This window comes from Astatotilapia calliptera, chromosome 14 (assembly GCF_900246225.1).
Source record: "Astatotilapia calliptera chromosome 14, fAstCal1.2, whole genome shotgun sequence".
NCBI lineage: Eukaryota > Metazoa > Chordata > Actinopteri > Cichliformes > Cichlidae > Astatotilapia > Astatotilapia calliptera.
In genome coordinates this window covers 22320581-22339331 of record NC_039315.1, presented here as the reverse complement: position 1 = coordinate 22339331, position 18751 = coordinate 22320581, and the positions used below count along the sequence as shown (strand labels likewise).

Here is an 18751-nt window from a genome sequence, read left to right as displayed (position 1 = left end):
ATTTGCTTTCTTGAGATTCTTTGCTGTTGTTTTTGTGGATTTTTTTTTTTACCCCTTATTTATGTCTGCAGTAAGTGTTGGGTTGAGTTAGGTTGATTCATTCCCACTTAACATTCCAAATGCCTTTAGCTGCACTCTAATGGGAATATTTACTAAGCTGCAACAAGGGGAAGACACTGAATTCGAGCTGACATTTTGAGTTGTTTTTAAACCATAAAATTCAAAAGAACATTACTGCAGACAGAGGAACAATCCAGTAGGCTTTATTTAATATATTGTTGGCTGCTGCAGTAATAATCCACTGTATTGGCCCTGCTATGAGCAGTTAAAAATAAAATGCTGCTGAAGAAGGAGGTGGGGAAGAGTAACTCATATAAATTTGTTTAGACTTCCTTTTTATTACTTTTATTTTATCCTGTGCAGGGGTTGTTCACAGCCCTTGGCCCCATAAGTAAGTCTTTGTGCAGCTTTTTAATTTAAAACAGCAATGTTTTCTCTGCTTTCAGCTGTCTTGGAAAAAGAGCAAAAGGTATATTTTTCCACACCACATACGGTTTGTGCTCCATACCTGACTTTTCCAGATATGAATTCACTGGTGTCGTTTTCTTGAGTGCAATAGAGAATCACAAATATTATTATTTTGACACTATTTAATGTTTTCTTAGGCAGCCTGTATATATATTTTTTTGACAGAGCATAAAGTACAGTACCATTTCATAAATGATGAATGCTTTATGTGACTGAAGGGATGTCGATGCTTTGTAGAAGCAGCATATCAACATTGTAGGTAAAAGCTTGTTATGGCATTTGTCTCCACTACTTGCAAAGAGTTTTGTGAACAAAGTGCAAGCGGAGGATTTTCTGGAATGTATCCTTTTAAGGTTTTAACACGAGTGTTTATATGCTGCAGCAATATTTTCCTTGATCCATTTGATCCTTCTATTTTTAGCAGTTAGCTCTGCCACTTCCAAGCTTTTCAAATATTTGCACTTTTTATTCAACATTTCAGAAATGCATTTGATTTAGTTCATTATGCAGTATGGACTGCATCATATATGTTGTCCTTTTAATATGGTCATTTCAGACACAGACACAGCCAAGATTATACATATAAGATAAATAAGCATAACTTAGATTCTAAGTTTGATTACATAACTGGTCTTCCTCAGGAGAATACACTCTTGTGATTTCCTAAAGAGTCAAACAACTTAGCACTCTACTTGGAAATGTTGTCATAATAAAGCCTGGAGAAGTGTTGGAGTGCTTTTCAAACACTCTGTTTCCCAGAGCTGCTTTGAATTTTCATAGATTTCCGTTGGCCCGCTGTTGGTCTGTGTCATGTGTTCTTTTGCCTGGATAAAAAGCCAGCTGTGCAGAATGGTAATGTGACGTTACGAGGGCAGGTCAAGTCATCTTTGACTGAATGAGCTCTGCTGCTGAGTGAGCTGGGAAACAGGAAGACGGACTAACAGACCCAACAAGATGATCTTTTTAAGAATTTTCTTCTTGACTTGTGGTTGTCTTGTTTGATTCCTTGTGTGCCATATTCATATTCATTCCGTATTAGTAGTAAAGACTTTGTGCATCATAGCAGCTCTCTCAGGTTCATCCAAAGAAAAGGAGAAGGTGGAGCATTTAATGAGAGGGGGGGCAGGCCAAACAATGGCTCCTCTCAAGGTCGGCTCTCCCAGGTGTCTCCAGGTAGTCATTAAGGGCCATGGGAACCCGGGCCAGACCTGCCTGTCACACACAGCTCTTCCTCCCACAGAGATCAGTGTAACCTCTTTGTAACCACGCTGAGCTGTTATCTGAATGTTAGGAAGGATCCAGGTAAATGTTTGTTATTTTGCAGTGGAAGCTAAGCAGTAGTTGTTTTTCAGAAAATAACTGAGTGTTTTTGAGAGGCTTATTTATTCATTATTATTGTAGTGTTTTTTTTTGTTAGTGAAATAACATGTTCCATCAGGAATTTCATAAGAGTCTGAATATGATTGGCATGCTGAAATTTAAGGAAGCTCTTAAAACTAGTTTGAGGTCAAAGTATGGCATTTAGATGCTGTGTTTAACATCATTTTAAGCTGAAAAGCTTATTCATGATCCACAAACCTTTAGCTCCAGCTTTTGGAAAGCTTTGAATATTAAAAAAAAAGAACGAGAGAGGAAAAAAAAAACCAACCCACCCACCCACACACCTTGAAAATGAGAGCTGATAAAAGCAGGTCAGGCATACTGCCTTACATCAGCTGGTTGAGGTGATAATGATCTGATCCTCAGCACTCAGCAGTGGTGCATTTTAGCTGCTTAGGCTATTTAACCAAGTGACTTTATCTTAACACTACAACCCACATAAAGCTCACAAGTTTTTTTTTTATACTTATGTTTTTTGATGTTTAGGCCAAAAGCAAGGATACATTCATCTGTTTTGTTTTTGCCTATTCTTTCATTTTTTAAAGATTAATTATTGTTATAAAATATTCATAAATGGTTTCTGGGAACTCAAAGTGGCTCTTCAAATATAAATTTACTTACAGAAGATAAACAAATACAACAAATAAAGAAGCTTAAACTAGTAAAAACAGTTTTCTTTTATTAATCAGTTATTTTATTAGTTGGATGTAATTTTTATACATACCAGATTCTATAAGCAACATCTTTAAACTTCATGCAGATATTTGGCTGACCGTCTCAGACTTCCTATAGACTCACCACACATTTACTACAGTTGCACTACAGTTACAGACACTTGTTTCTGACCCAGGAGCAGGTTTGAAAAGTCGATTTTCTTAGTAAATGTGTATCATGCAATTGGTCCAGATTACACAAAACTCTGACTTTTTATATAACTGTGATCAAACGGTGTGTATGATTTCCACAAAACTCACTGCATGTCACTGGTATCAAATCATTTAAAGTCGCATTACTCTTTAGCCCACGGGGTTTATTCAATCAGCTTTGTGTGCGTTACCTAAGGGTTTGTGAGCAATCATTGCTGATGCTTAGTTCATCAGGGCACAATGAGCTTTTCTTAAATCAAGCTTCTTTGCTTTAAGAAAAGGTCAGAAGGTTTTTGTCTGGATAATAGCACAACCGTAGATGTATTTAAAGTTTGCTGAGAACGGTGGAAATGCCTGTGTGCTCATCACCTCTTATGCATGTCCTCAGGGTCTCTTTCTGTCTCTGTGAAGATTTAGCCCATTTAATATTTGCCATAGTGCCAAAGTGCATGGAGATGAGGACAGTAATTAGTCAGCTTGCATACAAACTTTATTAAAAGCTGTTCCTTGCTAATGAGCAAAGTGTATAAGGGAATACTCGGGTCAGTTTGGTGCCATGTGCTCAGGTAAGTTTAGGAAAAGTTAACTTATTATGAACTCTGCTGGTCTCTCCTGTGGTACTTAAATTGTGACTGTCTATCCAATAATTTATACAGAGTGTCTCTATTACTGTGTGTAGAATTCAGCAGATTGTTTGTAATTCAGTTGTTTTTATTATTGTCAAAAGGACTTAAGTCATCTTCTCAAGTCTGTTATAATTAAATATGGAGGAGCCACATAAATAATTGTTTGTGTGTCTGTGTGTGCAGTGGGAGCTTCTGTGGTCCCTGATCCTCCTCCTTACCTTCTGTCTCCTGCTTGTCTGGTTCTACTTCTGGTGGGAGGCACATAATGACTACAGCGAGTTCAACTGGTGAGTACAAAAGTGCCCCTGTGTGTTGTCAGAGGCTGCCAGCATATAGTTTTGGCTGTAAACACATTCAACCCTTACTTGTTGGCTTGTTGTTTTTGTAAACAATCAGTTTAACCTGTTTTCTGCCAGAAGCCTCAATTATACTTCCAGCACCTTCAATCAGCTATGGTCCGCTCGGATCTGACTGACGTACATTTCACAATCAGTGAAAAGCAGTGAGCGCAAGGGTCTGTAGGGACATCTGCCTGCTTGTTTTTGTTTTTTGTTTGGGTTTTTTTGGGGGTTTTTATTTATTTATTTTAGCATTTTGTGACTATGCAGTCTTGTCTGCGAATAATTTATTCTACAATGCACCAACTACACATGCACCAAAGGCCACGAACTTCAAAGAAGTCAAATAGGAACGACCACTCAACTCTTCAGCTGTCCGTGTCTGCAACGGAGTATAATCAAGGCATTATTAATCTGAACAGAGACCACCCAACCCTGTGCAGATTACACCATTACGTCACAGAGGTCCTCACCCATCAACTTCCTGTTTTGTACACCACTCAGTCCTGGGCCACATTTAATCGAACAAATGTATATTTGACAATATACATTTGTATTTGTTAACCCACTACTGTTTTTTGGGACAACCACTTACATCTTCTCACAGAGCGGACACTACGGTTTAATCCTAGACTAAAAGAAAAATTCAGTGAAGGCCTCCTGTGTTTATGGTTGAGGAATGGGTTTAATCAATGTCTGTGGAAACTGAGCCTTTTAAGATACTAAATGCAAGGCAATGTTAACTGATTAGCGACACTGATGTTTCCATTTTAGTGCAAAATCTCTAAAGAGTATGCAGACATCACATGATTTCAGATGAAAACTTTCCCCTCCCTCTCCTCTCTCTGTTCTCCTCTCAGGGATCTCTGCAACAATGTCACCTTTTCCTCTTATTATCATCCGTTGCTTCCATTACCTTTCCTCGTTTCTTCACCTCTGTAGTTTTCAGTGATCTCCCAGCTCTTTTTTCATTTAAGGCCCAGCTTTTGATTCACAATAAGTAACAAAGCTGGGCCTTAAAATGGGCCTAAAGGCCTCAGACTAGTTTTGGGTAGATTTTTTTTTTTTTATTATTATTTTTTCCCCACTCATGGTCCTTTGCAGTTTAACTGAAAGCAAATATCCCTAAAATGACCATCTTAGGTGCACAGTTCACCCATTTCCTGTTTAGATCGAGTCTGCGAGGGGCAGCCAGACAGTAGAAAGTTATATGAAAGGGAGCTAAAACGGGCTGTTCCAGACAGTGGTTGAACTGAGTGGCTGCACCAAACCCAGGGCAGGATAAATAAGAATTATTTTTGAGTCATGCAAAACAACCCTAGTAGTATCCAAGAATATATGGAGCTGTAGTAGACTACAATGCCCCCTGTTGACCTTTTCCTTTGGCTATGTTTGCCATCCTCTTTGGAGTTCTGCAGACAGTCCAGTTTTATCTGCTGTCTAAGTTGTGTGTATTTATCCACATTTACATCTCCAATAGACATTTGCCATCCCTCTTTATAGCAAATTTCCTTCTTTTTACCCTGCTTTTGTGGGATTTCCAGAGATGATCGCAGCAATTGCCATCCCTGTCTTTATGACTGAGTGATTTAGCTGCAGGGAGTATCTCTGTCCATGTGTAGCATAAAAAGCATTCACAAAGGGCTGAGGAGCATCTGCACTAAGTGACCCTGCTGTGGCTCTATGCCACTAGAATCATGCACAAGGCTTTGAATGTAAAGGACCTAGCTGTCATTTAAAAATGTGCACACCCACACCCAAAGAAATGCACAGAAACAAATACATTCAGGCACTTCGTCTTTTCTCTGCAGCTGTGGACCTGGTGTTACACCCAGTGTCACTCTTCAGAGGATTTAAACTCAGAGTAGCATGCGTATATTTTTATGTCTATATATAGCTATATGTAGTTGCATGTTATAGTAAAGCATCCCATAAAACAGAAGCCAGTCCTCAATAATTTGTCCAACCATCCATTAATAATGTTACATAATCTATTTTTGTCAGATTTTCCCTGTGGCACAGAAACAGTGTCTGTGGTCACTGTGCAGAGTCTGTGCATTATTGTTGCTAACACAAAGCTTGAAAGCACTTTATTGATGTCTGCCTGTCAATCAGAGACCTTTAGTAAACCAATAGTTTCCATTTTCAGCTTTCTACATCAATGTCATGTTTCAACTGTAGATTGCATCATTTTGTCTCTTTGTACAAGTCTGCTTCTTTGTGGACTTCTGCAGCTAATCTAACATAATGTTGTTGGTAGTTTGTCAGTCATGTTTGTTTTGTAAGAAAGAAAAACGGCCGATAATAGGTAGGAGAAAATAGGGACACATATATACACTGACACTCTATTCTCACAAGCCTTCACACCCTTTTTTTATTAGGTGTGATGAAGACAAGAAATGTTGTTATCCTTGTTTCTGCAGGTTCCTGTACAACCGCTCTGGGGAGTGGAGTGATGGCACTGTTCCCATCCTAGCCACCACCGCTGCTGGCTTCACCTATATTGCTTTTCTAATTGTGAGTCGCATATCGTTGAAGAGATTTTAAAATTGTCTTCATGTGTTGCCAGATATGGTAACCACTTACATAACAACGATTAGCAAGTTGAGATCTGTAAGGCAGCAGGCTTGTTCTGAACCTTGTTCTTGTTTCTTTCTGTCTTTCTCTTCAGGTTTTAGCACTTTGCCACGTTGCACTTGGGCAGCAGTTAAATTTGCACTGGCTTCATAAGGTAACATGCCAAATGTGAAGCTGAGCAACTGTTAATGTGTCTGTGTGTGGTTTGTGAAAAATGGGTGGTGGGAGGGGGGTGGGCGAGTTTTACATATGTATTTTTAACTCTGTTATGTGTTTACTTAGTGTTTGTGTGTGTCGCTGTGTCCAATCGTTGCTGATCAGCTGAACTTCCCAACTTATAGTTTGGAGTTGTCCCAGCAGAGTTGCAAAATCCCAGAAAACAAGCTGTTCAGAAATGCTGTCAGCAAATCAAATACAGTTACCAAACACTGTTTGAGATGTGAAAGAGCTGCGAGCTACTCTGGGTTATTCTGGTGCATATGTGTGTCTAAACAAACAACCTCTTTTGGTGTCTCTCCCTCTTTCTCCACACAGATAGGAGTTACTGCTGCCTTGCTCACCACCATCATTGGGGTCATATCTGTCAATCAAACATGGGCGCAAGAGTGGGATGTCATCCCCATCTCCCTGCAGGTCAGCAGACTTAAATCACCCTAAACTACTTGTGATGGGTAGACATCACAGCTGGTGCTTAGGTTCCGTACTAAAGTGAGTGTTGTGATCCACAGGCGAGAGGCACAGTGTTATTTTCACACAACAACCAACACTTTGACCAGAGGTTGTCGGCCTTGATATAATAATGGCTCAGTAATGGAGCTATAATCAGTTTTCTTTCACAGAGACAGCCAGGGTGGACTGAAGTGTCTCTCCTTTGTAGTGCTGTGGAGGTTTGCACATGCCCATTTAAACTGGTGTAATTCCTACACTACACATCAGTGTCTACAACAATCGGTCCATCTTGTACATCCATATACAGCTTTTTTTTTTTTTTTTTTTTTTTTTTTAAATGTCCCTTTAAAATAATCGTTGTGTGCCTGCTGTAGCAGTTGATACTCTGCTGCTTGCCATTTGGAGGAATGTGTAATCATGTAAACTGTCTATGCGGTACTACAGCAACTGCAGTGTCTCTAAAATTAAATTACATCAGAGAAGTTTAAATAACCTTATAGTTAGTGTGTCCGTTTGGGATTGTTGCACCACCAGAAATGTGTGATTGAAGTGGACACATGATTTCACTCCAACTGTGGCCATTAAAATTAAATGCCAGTACAAATTACAGCTATTATCTCTAAATAGTGTTGCCAGTGCTTCAACTCCAGATAATATCTGTAATTCCATGTCTCTCTGTCTTCTTTGTCTTTGTTTCTCTCCTCCTCTACTCAATCGTTAACTCTGTCTAACCTTTTCTGTCTACATACCCCCGCATTCATTTCTGTTTCACACCTCTGTTCAGGCTACAGGCCCGTTCCTGCACATCGGGGCTCTCGCCGCAGTCACGGCACTATCTTGGATTGTGGCTGGACAGGTCACCCGTGCAGAAAAAATGAGTATGTGTGCTTCTGTAACACAACATTCAAGTCCATTCTTACCTGACGTTACCATCAGCCACAGATCAAACACACACATACACAGGAGGAGTTGTGAATGATTAACACTATGTAGACAAGAGGCCAAGACCTCCACCCAGGGTGTCCAAGATAACGAACATTCCTCCGGTCTCATGTGATGTTTTCCACCCAGGACATTTTGAATTGTTTGTCCTTGATTTCAGGACTCTTTGTGGGGATCGTTAGCTCTGAATGTGTGCTCTGTCCTCACTCTCACTGCCACTGGTGTCTGTAAAGCAGACACCTAAAAAGAACTTGAAAGTCTTTGTGATTTATGATTTTGAGATTTTGAACAAGGGGGAGCCACAGTGTTGGCTACCAAAAAACTGATGCATTAATGGTATATCATTAAGTGCTAATTACTTACAAGTTATTGTTTTTTCAAAGATAAATGTGTCTTTAGTGATAAAACCTGATACATCTAAATGATCATTGCTCAAGAGAATTTGCCCTTGTCTCTTTGAAAGATGGAAAATAACTTGCCTGACTGTTTAGTTGTTGGCTTCATTTTTTATGTTTATGTTTGAGGGTTTTTTTTTTTTTATATATATATACTTGATGAGGTGAAAAGGTCTTGGCAAAATTTATCTTATTCAGTGCAGAACAGCAACTGAATATCAAAGAGGGTATGAGTGTGTGTGTGTGCGAGTGAGAGGGTGGATGAGGGTTGTGTGAGTCTCCTGTGTGTAACAAGAGTTGGCTACTGAACCCCGCCCCGGAGCTGACCTTGAAACAAATACATTCCTGTGTGTGGGTGCCCACTTTCAGCCATTATTACACACTCATACAGAGTTGGACACAGGGTAATCTCTATGGCCCCGATGGATGTGTTGTTGGCCACTGTGTAGTTTTAAGCACTGCTGAACATTCAGATATTTACTGCCTTTGCACAGGTAACTGATTTTGGCACACTCCTAGCACCTAGCATCTTTCACAAACTGTGTATAATGAGCTGTTTGGTGAGCTTTGGAGGTGCTGAATGGTAGATTTTGTGTTACCCATTTCCCCTGTTCCAGTTATTATGCTATGCTCCTATTGGAGTGTTCTTACAGTAGTCATCATAAAAGCAAATTTCCCCAAAGTCAAACTAGACTTCATTATATCACAGCTAACAACTGTAACTGTGTTGATGCTGCATATCTTCTTCCAGTGTTCCAGGTGGTGGTGGTTTTGCTGTATGTCAGTGTGTTACTAGCACTCTACGTGGTGCCCCTACATATCACCTCTCCCTGCATCATGGACCCAGCCACCCTCAAACCACGCCCTGCTGTTATTGGCCATCAAGGAGCCCCTATGGTGAGTCAGCTGATGCCCAGCTTCCATTCTGAATGAGAATTTAAAACGAAATAAATAAATAAATTGATGTACATGTTCGTACAGTAACATACAGAGTCCAGATATTGGCTTAGCAGCAAGGCTCCCAGAGTCCCAGGAAAAATTGTGCTGCTTTATATTGTTATTTTTTTATATTAGTCCCTTGTTTTGTTTTTCTCACTTTTCTGAATGAAAAACAAAAGGACTGTGTCAGCATATTAACTTGTGTGCAACTGAAAAATAGAAAAACTATGTGAGCTGGGAGCGCTCCATACCTACATGTTCTTCTGGACTGCGGTGTAACCCAGCCAAAGACAAAGTGTTGTTTGTAGTTTTTTTTTTTTTTTTTAAGCACCAGTTAGACTCTTACTTGGAGCTGGAATGGTTAGCCACATTAACATATGATCTGTAAGCAAAGTGCATTTTTGCATGATTGATTTATGTGCTTGGGTTAATGCCATTGCTTCTTAACATCACCTGCAGACAAATTTAAGCCCTTGGCAAAACGTACTGTTGAGTATTACACAACTGTTAGAAGGAACGAGAAGATGGTTGTTCAGAACAGTTAGTCACGCACACGCTCAAAAACACACCCAGATTTTTGTGCTATTTGTGCAAGGCAATTGATTCTCACTGTGGAATCTAAATTTAGGAGTGGCTGTGGAAGGCTGTGAGACTCCCACTGGGAAACAGTGATCACATCACTGGACTCTTTGTCCCAGAATCACTCTGTATTGATTATAGCATCATTCCTTTCCTGTGGTTCCCAGGCAAGTAGCTTTACTCACAGGCTTTCATAGGATGATACTATTCTAGTAAGTGATGGTATGGTATTGATCATACCCTCGACCAGAAGAGTTAAAGGGCAAGCTGCAGCTGTGACTTTTTTCATTACACACAATCCTTTGTGTTCAGAGGGCAGAGTGTGTATTATTTTGTGAACAGGACAGAGTGTGAAAGCTTTATAAATACATGTAAAAACGTTTTCTCTGTGTCATTTTCTTATCAAGAGATGTAGCTCCAACTTCAGAAAAGTCAGAAGTTAGGTCATTGTTACGGGGCTATATGTTAAAATAAATAAAAAATTTCTGTGCTTGTCCTTTACTGTGAGTGTGTTTGTAGCTTGCTCCAGAGAACACAATTTGGTCCTTCCAGCGAGCGCTGCAGATGAACGTCACTGGGTTGGAGGCTGACGTGGCCATCAGGTACGCACATACAATCAATACAAGAGAATGATAAAGCAAAGCAAATAAAAGGTTTAGTGCCCCCCCCCCCCACACACACACACACACACACACACACACACACACACACACACACACACACACACACACACACACACTGGGTTTCATAGATTATCACAATCACTGGCTTTTCAAAAATTTCTCAATCAGTTCAGGACTAACGTCACACAGGACCACGTATCACATTTAGACCTGCTTGGGATTTTGTTTTTTGTTTTATTATTATTGTGTACTCCAAATACCAAAGGGACAATCTTAGGCATTATGCATTGAACATACCGCTGTTAAGTATAGTAGCAGTCCGTAGTTATCAATTCCTGCATGATTTTACCAACATAATGAAGACGGGCTGAGCTCAGAGAGGCACACTTGGAGGAAGGCAGGAAATTGGGTGGGTGGATACTCCAGTGGCCGTGCTATGTGATGAATAGTGGGTGCCCATGTCTACTCATGCATGTACGGCTATGGAGGATGAGTGATTGTGTGGAGGTGGAGAGTGATGCCGGCCACAAAGTGTGTGTTTGTGTTTTAGAGCCACATTTCATAGTGCAGAGTGTTTTAAGACCGTCAGTGCATCCTAATTTGATTAGATGTTTTTGAAGCAATCTTGTGTGTGTGTGTGTGTGTGTGTGTGTGTGTGTGTGTGTGTGTGTGGTCCTGAGAGAGGTGAATGGGTGTGTGATGTTCAGGCTGCTGACAGGTGGGCTCCTAACGGTGCTGAGTAATTAGACCTGATGACAGCCAGATCCACAAAGAGACTCCACTCCTGAAGCAGACTGGAGACAAATGCTCATGTGTGCACGCATTCATACTATAGAACATGATTTTTATTTATTTATTTTTTTCCCCACACATGATGATGCTGTTTTGGAAACTAACAGTTCAAACACAGACAAACACCCACCTATATGTGTTAGCAGAATATTTGTTAGTCAAATGCTTAGTTTGTTTTTCCGATTAGTATTTGAACGACAAATACAGAGAATGGAAGGGCTTTTTCCTTTTGTCTTTTCTTGGAAATGATCTTGATATGAGCTCAGGTTTTTTTTTTTTAGTTTTTTTTTAATTCACATATTGGTCAGCAGCAGCATTTTCCTTTTTTGGCACGATTTCAGCTCTTATCTCTTCTCTGCTATTTTCGGAACCTTCATCTCTCTCGTACACATCAGCTGCAAATATTAATTACTTCTTAATTCTTTTGTTTGCTAGCATGGATGGTGTTCCTTTCCTGATGCGTGACTTTACCCTGCGAAGGACCACAGACGTAGAGAAGGTTTTTCCAGATAGACAGATGGACGAAGCCTCACTTTTCAATTGGACGGATCTGCAGCAGCTCAACGCTGGACGTTGGTTCCTCAAGGTAGTTCTTGGTTTCTAATAAGGACTAAATCTGTGAATTTATTTGAAAGTAGTCTTAGCTTTAGCGTGCCGGGATGCACTGATGTGCAACAAAAGCCATTATCCCAGTGAGCCATAAATGCTATACGGCATCGCACATTGATCATTCTAGAGATGGACCGATCCGATATTACGTATCGGTATCGGTCCGATACTGACCTAAATTACTGGATCGGATATCGGAGAAAAATAAAAAATGTAATCCGATCCATTAAATATCACGAAAGCACCTCACAAAACTTGCAACACGCCGTAACTCACCTCAGAACGTTAGCACGTCGGAGCAGTATGCATCACGTGATAGAGCGGCTGTGGCATGCGGGACCTGTGGTCTGGATAGCATGTGGAGCTTCGCTAGCAACCCGGCATTTCATCTCCGACAAAGTTATCCCCGAGAGAAGTAAAGCAAGTGTGTAAGTCCATCTCTGAATGTTTGTAAAGCATTCCTGCGTTAAGCTTACCAAACGATATATGGAGCGACTGCCTCTTCTTGCTGCTACTTCAATCATGAAACTGCTTAATGATCAGCTGATCAGCTTTTCTGTCGCGAGTCCGTCTCTCTGGTTTGTTTTTGGCCCACTTTGCACCAGAAAGAGGAAACCAGCGGCTGAACAACAGCAGCACGTTTAAGCTTGATAAGCTGTTGTTACAATTTATTTAATATTACTTTCTACTCGAGGATCTTTTTCTACGTAGCTGACGGCTGGTAACTGTGCAGGGGCGGATCTAGCAAAGTTTAGCCAGGGGGGCCGATAGGGCATTAACAGGGAAAAGGGGGCACAAAGACATACTTTTCTTTCTTATTTTCATTTAAAATGTCTAGCTTTTAATAAATAATTATCCGAATCTTACACCCAAAGTTTTAATTTGATGTAAAATGAATAGAAGTCAATTACTGTATATAGTAACTATTAAGTCTAATATATATACCCTAGTAAGCTATAGTACTTTTTCCTTTGGGAAGGTACCATCTGTGCAGTCTGCAATTTTGTTGAAGAAAGATGTTGAATCTATTTAATATTTCTTGAAAAATAATTGATTTCTGTGCATTTTTTTTCACACTGCATCAAATTAAGGTTGATTACGTCGATTAAGCATCATGAGGTGGAGCGTGAGGGGTGGTTCCCTATTTTTTTATTTTTTTATTTTTGTTGTTGCTGGGAGTTGGAACCCTATTAGTTAGGTTGCTTAATATTTATGCTAAGTACTCTTTAAAATACCAGAATAGGGAGGATGGTGTAGGTTTAAGTTTATTAGATTGATCAGTATTGCTGAACTATGAAATATTTTTTTTTTTGCATATAGGTATAACAGAATAGCTTTAGTGTAGTTGTTGTTTTAAACTTGAGTATGAACTTATACAAAATGCAGCAAGATATTTTAAAAAAACAGTTTTGATTAAAAAACACTATATCGGATTCATATCGGTATCGGCAGATATCCAAATTTATGATATCGGTATCGGTATCGGACATAAAAAAGTGGTATCGTGCCATCTCTAGATCATTCATGATGTCGTTGGCTTTCATCAAAATGTTAACACTCACCAAAGCTTTACTGGGAGCTGCGGTGCGATGAGTGCCATGTTTCACTGTCATCCTCGTACATGAAACAGCCGTCACTCGAGGACTGCTTTTTCATTAATCTGTCCATGTCTAAAAGTGCAGGTTTGTTGCTTTAAAATGTTTCCTTCTTTAGCTTAGCTCTTATGAGGTGAGACCATGATGTGCAAAGACTGAGATGTGGCTGTCTGTATTTGTTTGAATCTTCATTACTTTCCCGTCTTGTGTTTACACTGCATGTGTGCACACTGTGTGGATAGATATTGCATTTCTAAGAAAAGCCGTACCACCACTCCATGTAATTTCAACAATGATTTTTCATCACCTAATCTGTAGTGTATATGTATTCTCCAATATATAAAAGGCAGAAATGAAGTGTTTTCTAGTCAAAAAAAGTGAAATGGCATCTTATCATAGATTAAAAGAATCTTCTCAGGATCTTCTCCAAAGGGAGTAAGCAGTGTAGCGAGAAATGTGGCGTCCTCCAACGATGTACTGAATGATCTTTTGAGTTTTTATGTTGATAAAAGTGTTATAAAGCTGTATTGTAACCTGTATTTTTCTTTCATTTAAACTGTAAACCTGATGATCACTTTTTTTTTTTCTTCCTTTTTTTGTGTGTGTGATGTTTCAGGATGACCCCTTCTGGACCGTGAACACGCTGCTTCAACGTGAGAAGGAACGGATCGCCAACCAGACCGTGTGCAGCCTGGAGCAGCTTCTAGAACTAGCCTCATATCACAACAGCACGGTGGTTTTCAGGCTGCGTAGACCTCCTCCCAAGCACCCCTGCTACGACAGCTGGATCAACGATACACTACAAGCTGTGCAGCAATCTGGGGTTCCTCAAAGCCTGGTAGTTATATAGGGATTAAATGGCAGTGTGTGTTTGCTCTTTTTCACTGCGTGATGTCCGGTGTTTCTTTGTTTGCATGCTACATGCAAAACGAATGAGTTCAAATGCAAATCCTATAAAAATAGTTGTGTTGGTGATAGAGTTTCAAAGCTGTAACTGTTTGACGTACTGTGCCGTGTCCAGGTGATGTGGACGCCTGATGACAATAGAGCCCAGGTGAGACAGCTAGCACCTGATCTGATCCAGACCTCAGTGGTGAAACGGAGCCCTCAAGTTCTGGAGCAGTCCGGCATCAGCAGCCTGCTGCTCAGATACAACCAAGTCAGTAGAGAGGAAATCAGGTAGGAAGACACACAGCCCTGATGTTGTGTTATCAGTCTGCAGCTTCAGCACAAAGATTTATAAGTGCCTGAATGTTTTCCTTTTTTTTTTTTTTTTTTTCTCCCCCTTTTTTCCCAGGAACTTTTCCGAGGCCCACATCAATCTCACCCTCTACACAGTCAACGAGCCCTGGCTGTACTCGGTGCTCTGGTGCAGCGGGGTGTCATCAGTCTCCTCAGAGGCCCCGCATGTCCTCCTAAAGGTGCCTTACCCCATCTGGTTAATGGTAAGGACTCATCACACACAGTAGTTTTATATAAGTCTTTTGGGTTCACATTTTGCTTTTAAGTTAATTGTTTTGGGGGGGGGTCTGATCTTCTATTTGAATGATTTCCTTTCTCCCCCCCACTTGCTCCTTTACTGCATTGAGATTTTTTCAGACCTTTTCTGCTCTCCAAATCTTGTTGCAGACGTGTCTTAAAATATGTGTATTCAGCAGGTGTTTTATTAATTTATAGAAAATCAAAGAGAATGACACATCCCATTTATAAACTGTAAGTTTGAGCCTCTTCTTCCAACCAGCAGGCATCATGTAGATCTCTTACTGTTTAAAATTCTTACTTTTACTCATGTCTGATTGCTGAGGTTTCTCTCTAATATTGAAGGCTCTTTACCTGTTTTTAATTGGTGCCAAACAAATAAAAATTAAATAAACTTGTATTCAGAGACTCAGTTATAGCAATCGCTGATTAGCTTGGCTCTATCCTGCTTCAACCAGTGGTCCTTAAGATGCTACTACAACTCGAGTGGAGCCCACCTGTATCTTAATTTAATTTGGACCTAATTAAGGGAGCTACTAGATACATGCTTATTGTAAAGGCTGCGAGGGCCCTCTTTAACCTCCCTCTCCTTCAGCTTCATCCTCTCTTTGACTAAATTAGATTTTACTGATTGATATCAAAAGGAGAGCCTAGCTTTGAACTGAACTCCTGTTTGCTGTAGTGTCATTCTTTTCTAGTTCAGTCTTCCTGTTGAAACTTCTCAACATGGGCAGCCTCTCTGCTATCCTTCCACTCGCCCTCATATGTGCAGCGCGCCAAACCGCTCCCCCCATCTGTGGCACCATACGGGAACTCTGCATGACAACATGTGGACATGACCTCCAGCTCACTGCTACGGCTCAGGGACAGTTTAGGCTTTCGTAGCATCTGCGGCGCTGTCTGTTAAACCCAACTGTGAAAAATATCCTCTCAAATATGCTATGAGTTGTCATTAAGACCAACAGAAGGTAATGGGGAAGGAAGTAGAGATTTGCATTTATGTTTGTAGTAAATGATAATGTTGACAGTGTCAGTGTTTGTTTAAAAAAACTGTTATTTTAGTGGGTTTATTCAGAAAAAAACAGTTCAGCACAATTCAGCTGAAATTAACTGTATTCTTTGGCATATAGCGCCACCCTGTGATGGATCCTGCTGTAAATGACTTCAAGACAAAACTCAGATCTATCGTGTGTGTGTGTGTGTGTGTGTGTGTGTGTGTGTGTGTGTGTGTGTGTTTCCAGAGACCAAATGTGTACTGCCTGGCGTGGGTGTCTGCAGACCTCATCTCCTTCGCTGTAGTCATAGGCATATTCATTTTCCAAAAGTAAGTACACACACAGCAGTGAGATCATTAAAGCGAGCTCTTACACAACAGCTAATGTTCCTCTATTTTTCTGCAGGTGTGTTATTCCTCTTTCACACTTAAATACACTCATTACTGCTAATTGACAAACACATTTACTCAGTAGACATCTCCCTGTCTGGAACACATCAGCAGCTCCTACATAATGATGCTGTTTTTTTAATCAAATGAGAATCTCTTTAAAACCCATTTTGTTTTGTGGCATTATAAGCAGTCATGTGTATTTCTGTTGTGTCCCAGGCTGGAGAAGGGTGAATGTTTTTATATAAACGTGTTTTCTCTTTGCTAAGCCCTTCACACTCCCTGCCCTGCGTTTCTGCTGTGTTAAAAGTGCTGTTTGTTTGTTTCTCTGATGACCCCAGAGACAGATGGCCTGTCCTCCTGTCATCACTGGCACCAAGGGCATTGATTTATTTATTAATCTGTTCCACAATAAGGGTTCAAAATGAGTCTGCTCTGAATATTGGAGCTATTTAATAGCTTCTGCTGGCTTCTAAACTGATCTCTTGTCTCCCGCCTTCTTTTGTCCTTTTTTTCTCTTTCCGCCTCTTCCTCGTCCTTTCTCCTCTGCCTGACGTGCATGCTCTTCTTCCTCCTCCTCCTGCTGCATTCTGGCATCTTCTCTCAGCTATCACATGATCAGGTAACTGGGTCGCCTCTCCTGACCCAAAGTCTTCTCTCCTTTCACCACCTTTCTACCTTTCATAATCTTTACCCATCATTCCTTTGTTTGATGCATCGTTGATTTCCTCTTTTTTTTTTTTTTTCTTTTTTTTTTCTGCTGTTACTATATCATCCATCTCATCCAGATTTTTTCTCTCCACCTTAGTTCCACTTCCTATATTTATTCTCACCTTCTTCTCTGTCTCACCTGAATGGATGTATTGCACTGCTGCTGTGCTTTCCTCTATGACAGCGACGACTTCTCATCCTCATTCTCCTCTGCTAAACAAATGAAATGTAATCTACCCACACAGCACAAAAAATAGTCCACAGTGAGAGTTTAAATGTCTCATCAGTCTTAATAAGTTAACGACTAAATGTCCAAAATGAATTGGAGCTCTCGATTCATCCAGGAAAGGCCTCAGGATTGGCTTTCTGAATCCTGGCTTGTTTGTGTCTCTAAATGCTTCTGTGCATTAGTCACAGTTCATTGTGACTAATGCTTCCAAGTTAATTGAATTGAAATCGGGGCTGTTTTCATTAAAACGAGGATGAAGTTGTGGCAGGCAGGAAATGAAATCAGTGGCCTGTCAGCAACGATAATCTAGCAAAGACAAAACAGTGATAAACCACTTGTATAAGAAAATAGTTGATATGTTTTTAATTGTTAACGAAACATTGTTTTTTTTTTTTTTTTCTATGAGTGACAGTATATTTTAAGAGAACAGTAGAGCGGTGAATATTGACTCATTAATTAAATGATCATTTTGCCAGCAAAATGCACATCTTTAATGAAATACGTTCAAGTGTTTCCAAAGATAAAGGAGTGATGCTTTTACCTTATTACTTACAATTAAACCCGATCAGTACCTATACATACATATATACACACTATGAGAAGTCTGTTGTTTTTTGTTCGTTTGTTTTTTTTCCTCCAAATTGAACGCCATACTTCATACACTTGACCGATATCGGTTGGATGTTGCATCATAGCATGTGAAGTATCAAACAAACAATTCCTGAACATAATTTGTTCCAATCTGTACATTTTAACAGAGTGAGGCATGCACACAGACCAGGTTGCTTATTACAATTTGAAATGTCCAGGCTGTAATCCAGTGCAGCTGTCTTTAGGGTGTCCTTGTGTCTCGTGGTGATTTCTGATGCAGCCTGTGCAAACACTGCAGGTATCGGATGAGCGGTATGCGCAGCTACAACCCTGAACAGATCATGCTGAATGCTGCGGTCAGGAGGTCCAGTGGAGACATCAACGTCATGAAGGAGAAACTTATTTTCTCTGGTAAGGCCCGTGCAGTGAAATAAAGAAAAATTGAATTATTTACCAGTCTTTATTTATTTATTTATTTTTCATTAATTTGGGCTCTTGAACCTCCATAACCTGTTTTTTAGACTTCAGGTGCCCAAATAGCATGCCAGTCCATCCCAGCATGCATCTGAGTGTCTGTAAATCTTCTTGGTCCTCCTCTTCCTCTCTTCCATGTTGAAGGTCAGCCCCAGTAACAGCCTCCCTCCTACATCCTCCGTGTGATGTTCAGCACCTTTTCATCCTTCACAAGCAGTGACTTCTTCCTTTGTTCCCTTCATCCGTTGCATCCCTTGTTACCTTCCACCTCTCTGCCTACTTTGCCCTTTTTCCCCATCATCATACCTGCATCCATCCATCCCTTCACACATCTGTCCTCCCCCAAAATCCTGCCAGGGGAAAATCATGTCCCAGTCTGTGTAGACAGCCCTTGGTACTGGAGGTCAAAGGTGAGTGATGTAAGT

The 18751-nt window shown here is 40.3% G+C and overlaps 1 protein-coding gene across 4 annotated transcripts in view; it reads left to right on the top strand.

The window, feature by feature from the left end:
• The window catches only part of gdpd5b (glycerophosphodiester phosphodiesterase domain containing 5b), a 44412-nt gene that overhangs the window by 24229 nt on the left and 1432 nt on the right, over positions 1-18751 (top strand). The window contains exons 3-16 of one of the 4 annotated variants that reach the window (XR_003274376.1): positions 3584-3687; positions 6162-6255; positions 6410-6469; positions 6850-6948; positions 7769-7862; positions 9073-9218; positions 10359-10441; positions 11690-11840; positions 14075-14296; positions 14480-14637; positions 14756-14903; positions 16179-16261; positions 18151-18263; positions 18471-18736. Coding sequence is in view for 2 of the 4 variants with exons in the window: in XM_026191300.1 (XP_026047085.1) it covers positions 3584-3687; positions 6162-6255; positions 6410-6469; positions 6850-6948; positions 7769-7862; positions 9073-9218; positions 10359-10441; positions 11690-11840; positions 14075-14296; positions 14480-14637; positions 14756-14903; positions 16179-16261; positions 18151-18263 (1555 nt within the window). In the remaining 2 variants the exon portion in view is untranslated. Of the gene's footprint in view, positions 1-3583; positions 3688-6161; positions 6256-6409; positions 6470-6849; positions 6949-7768; positions 7863-9072; positions 9219-10358; positions 10442-11689; positions 11841-14074; positions 14297-14479; positions 14638-14755; positions 14904-16178; positions 16262-16928; positions 17017-18150; positions 18264-18470; positions 18746-18751 lie in introns of those variants that run through there. The other 3 variants (XR_003274377.1, XM_026191300.1, XM_026191301.1) reach the window with 3 other exon arrangements.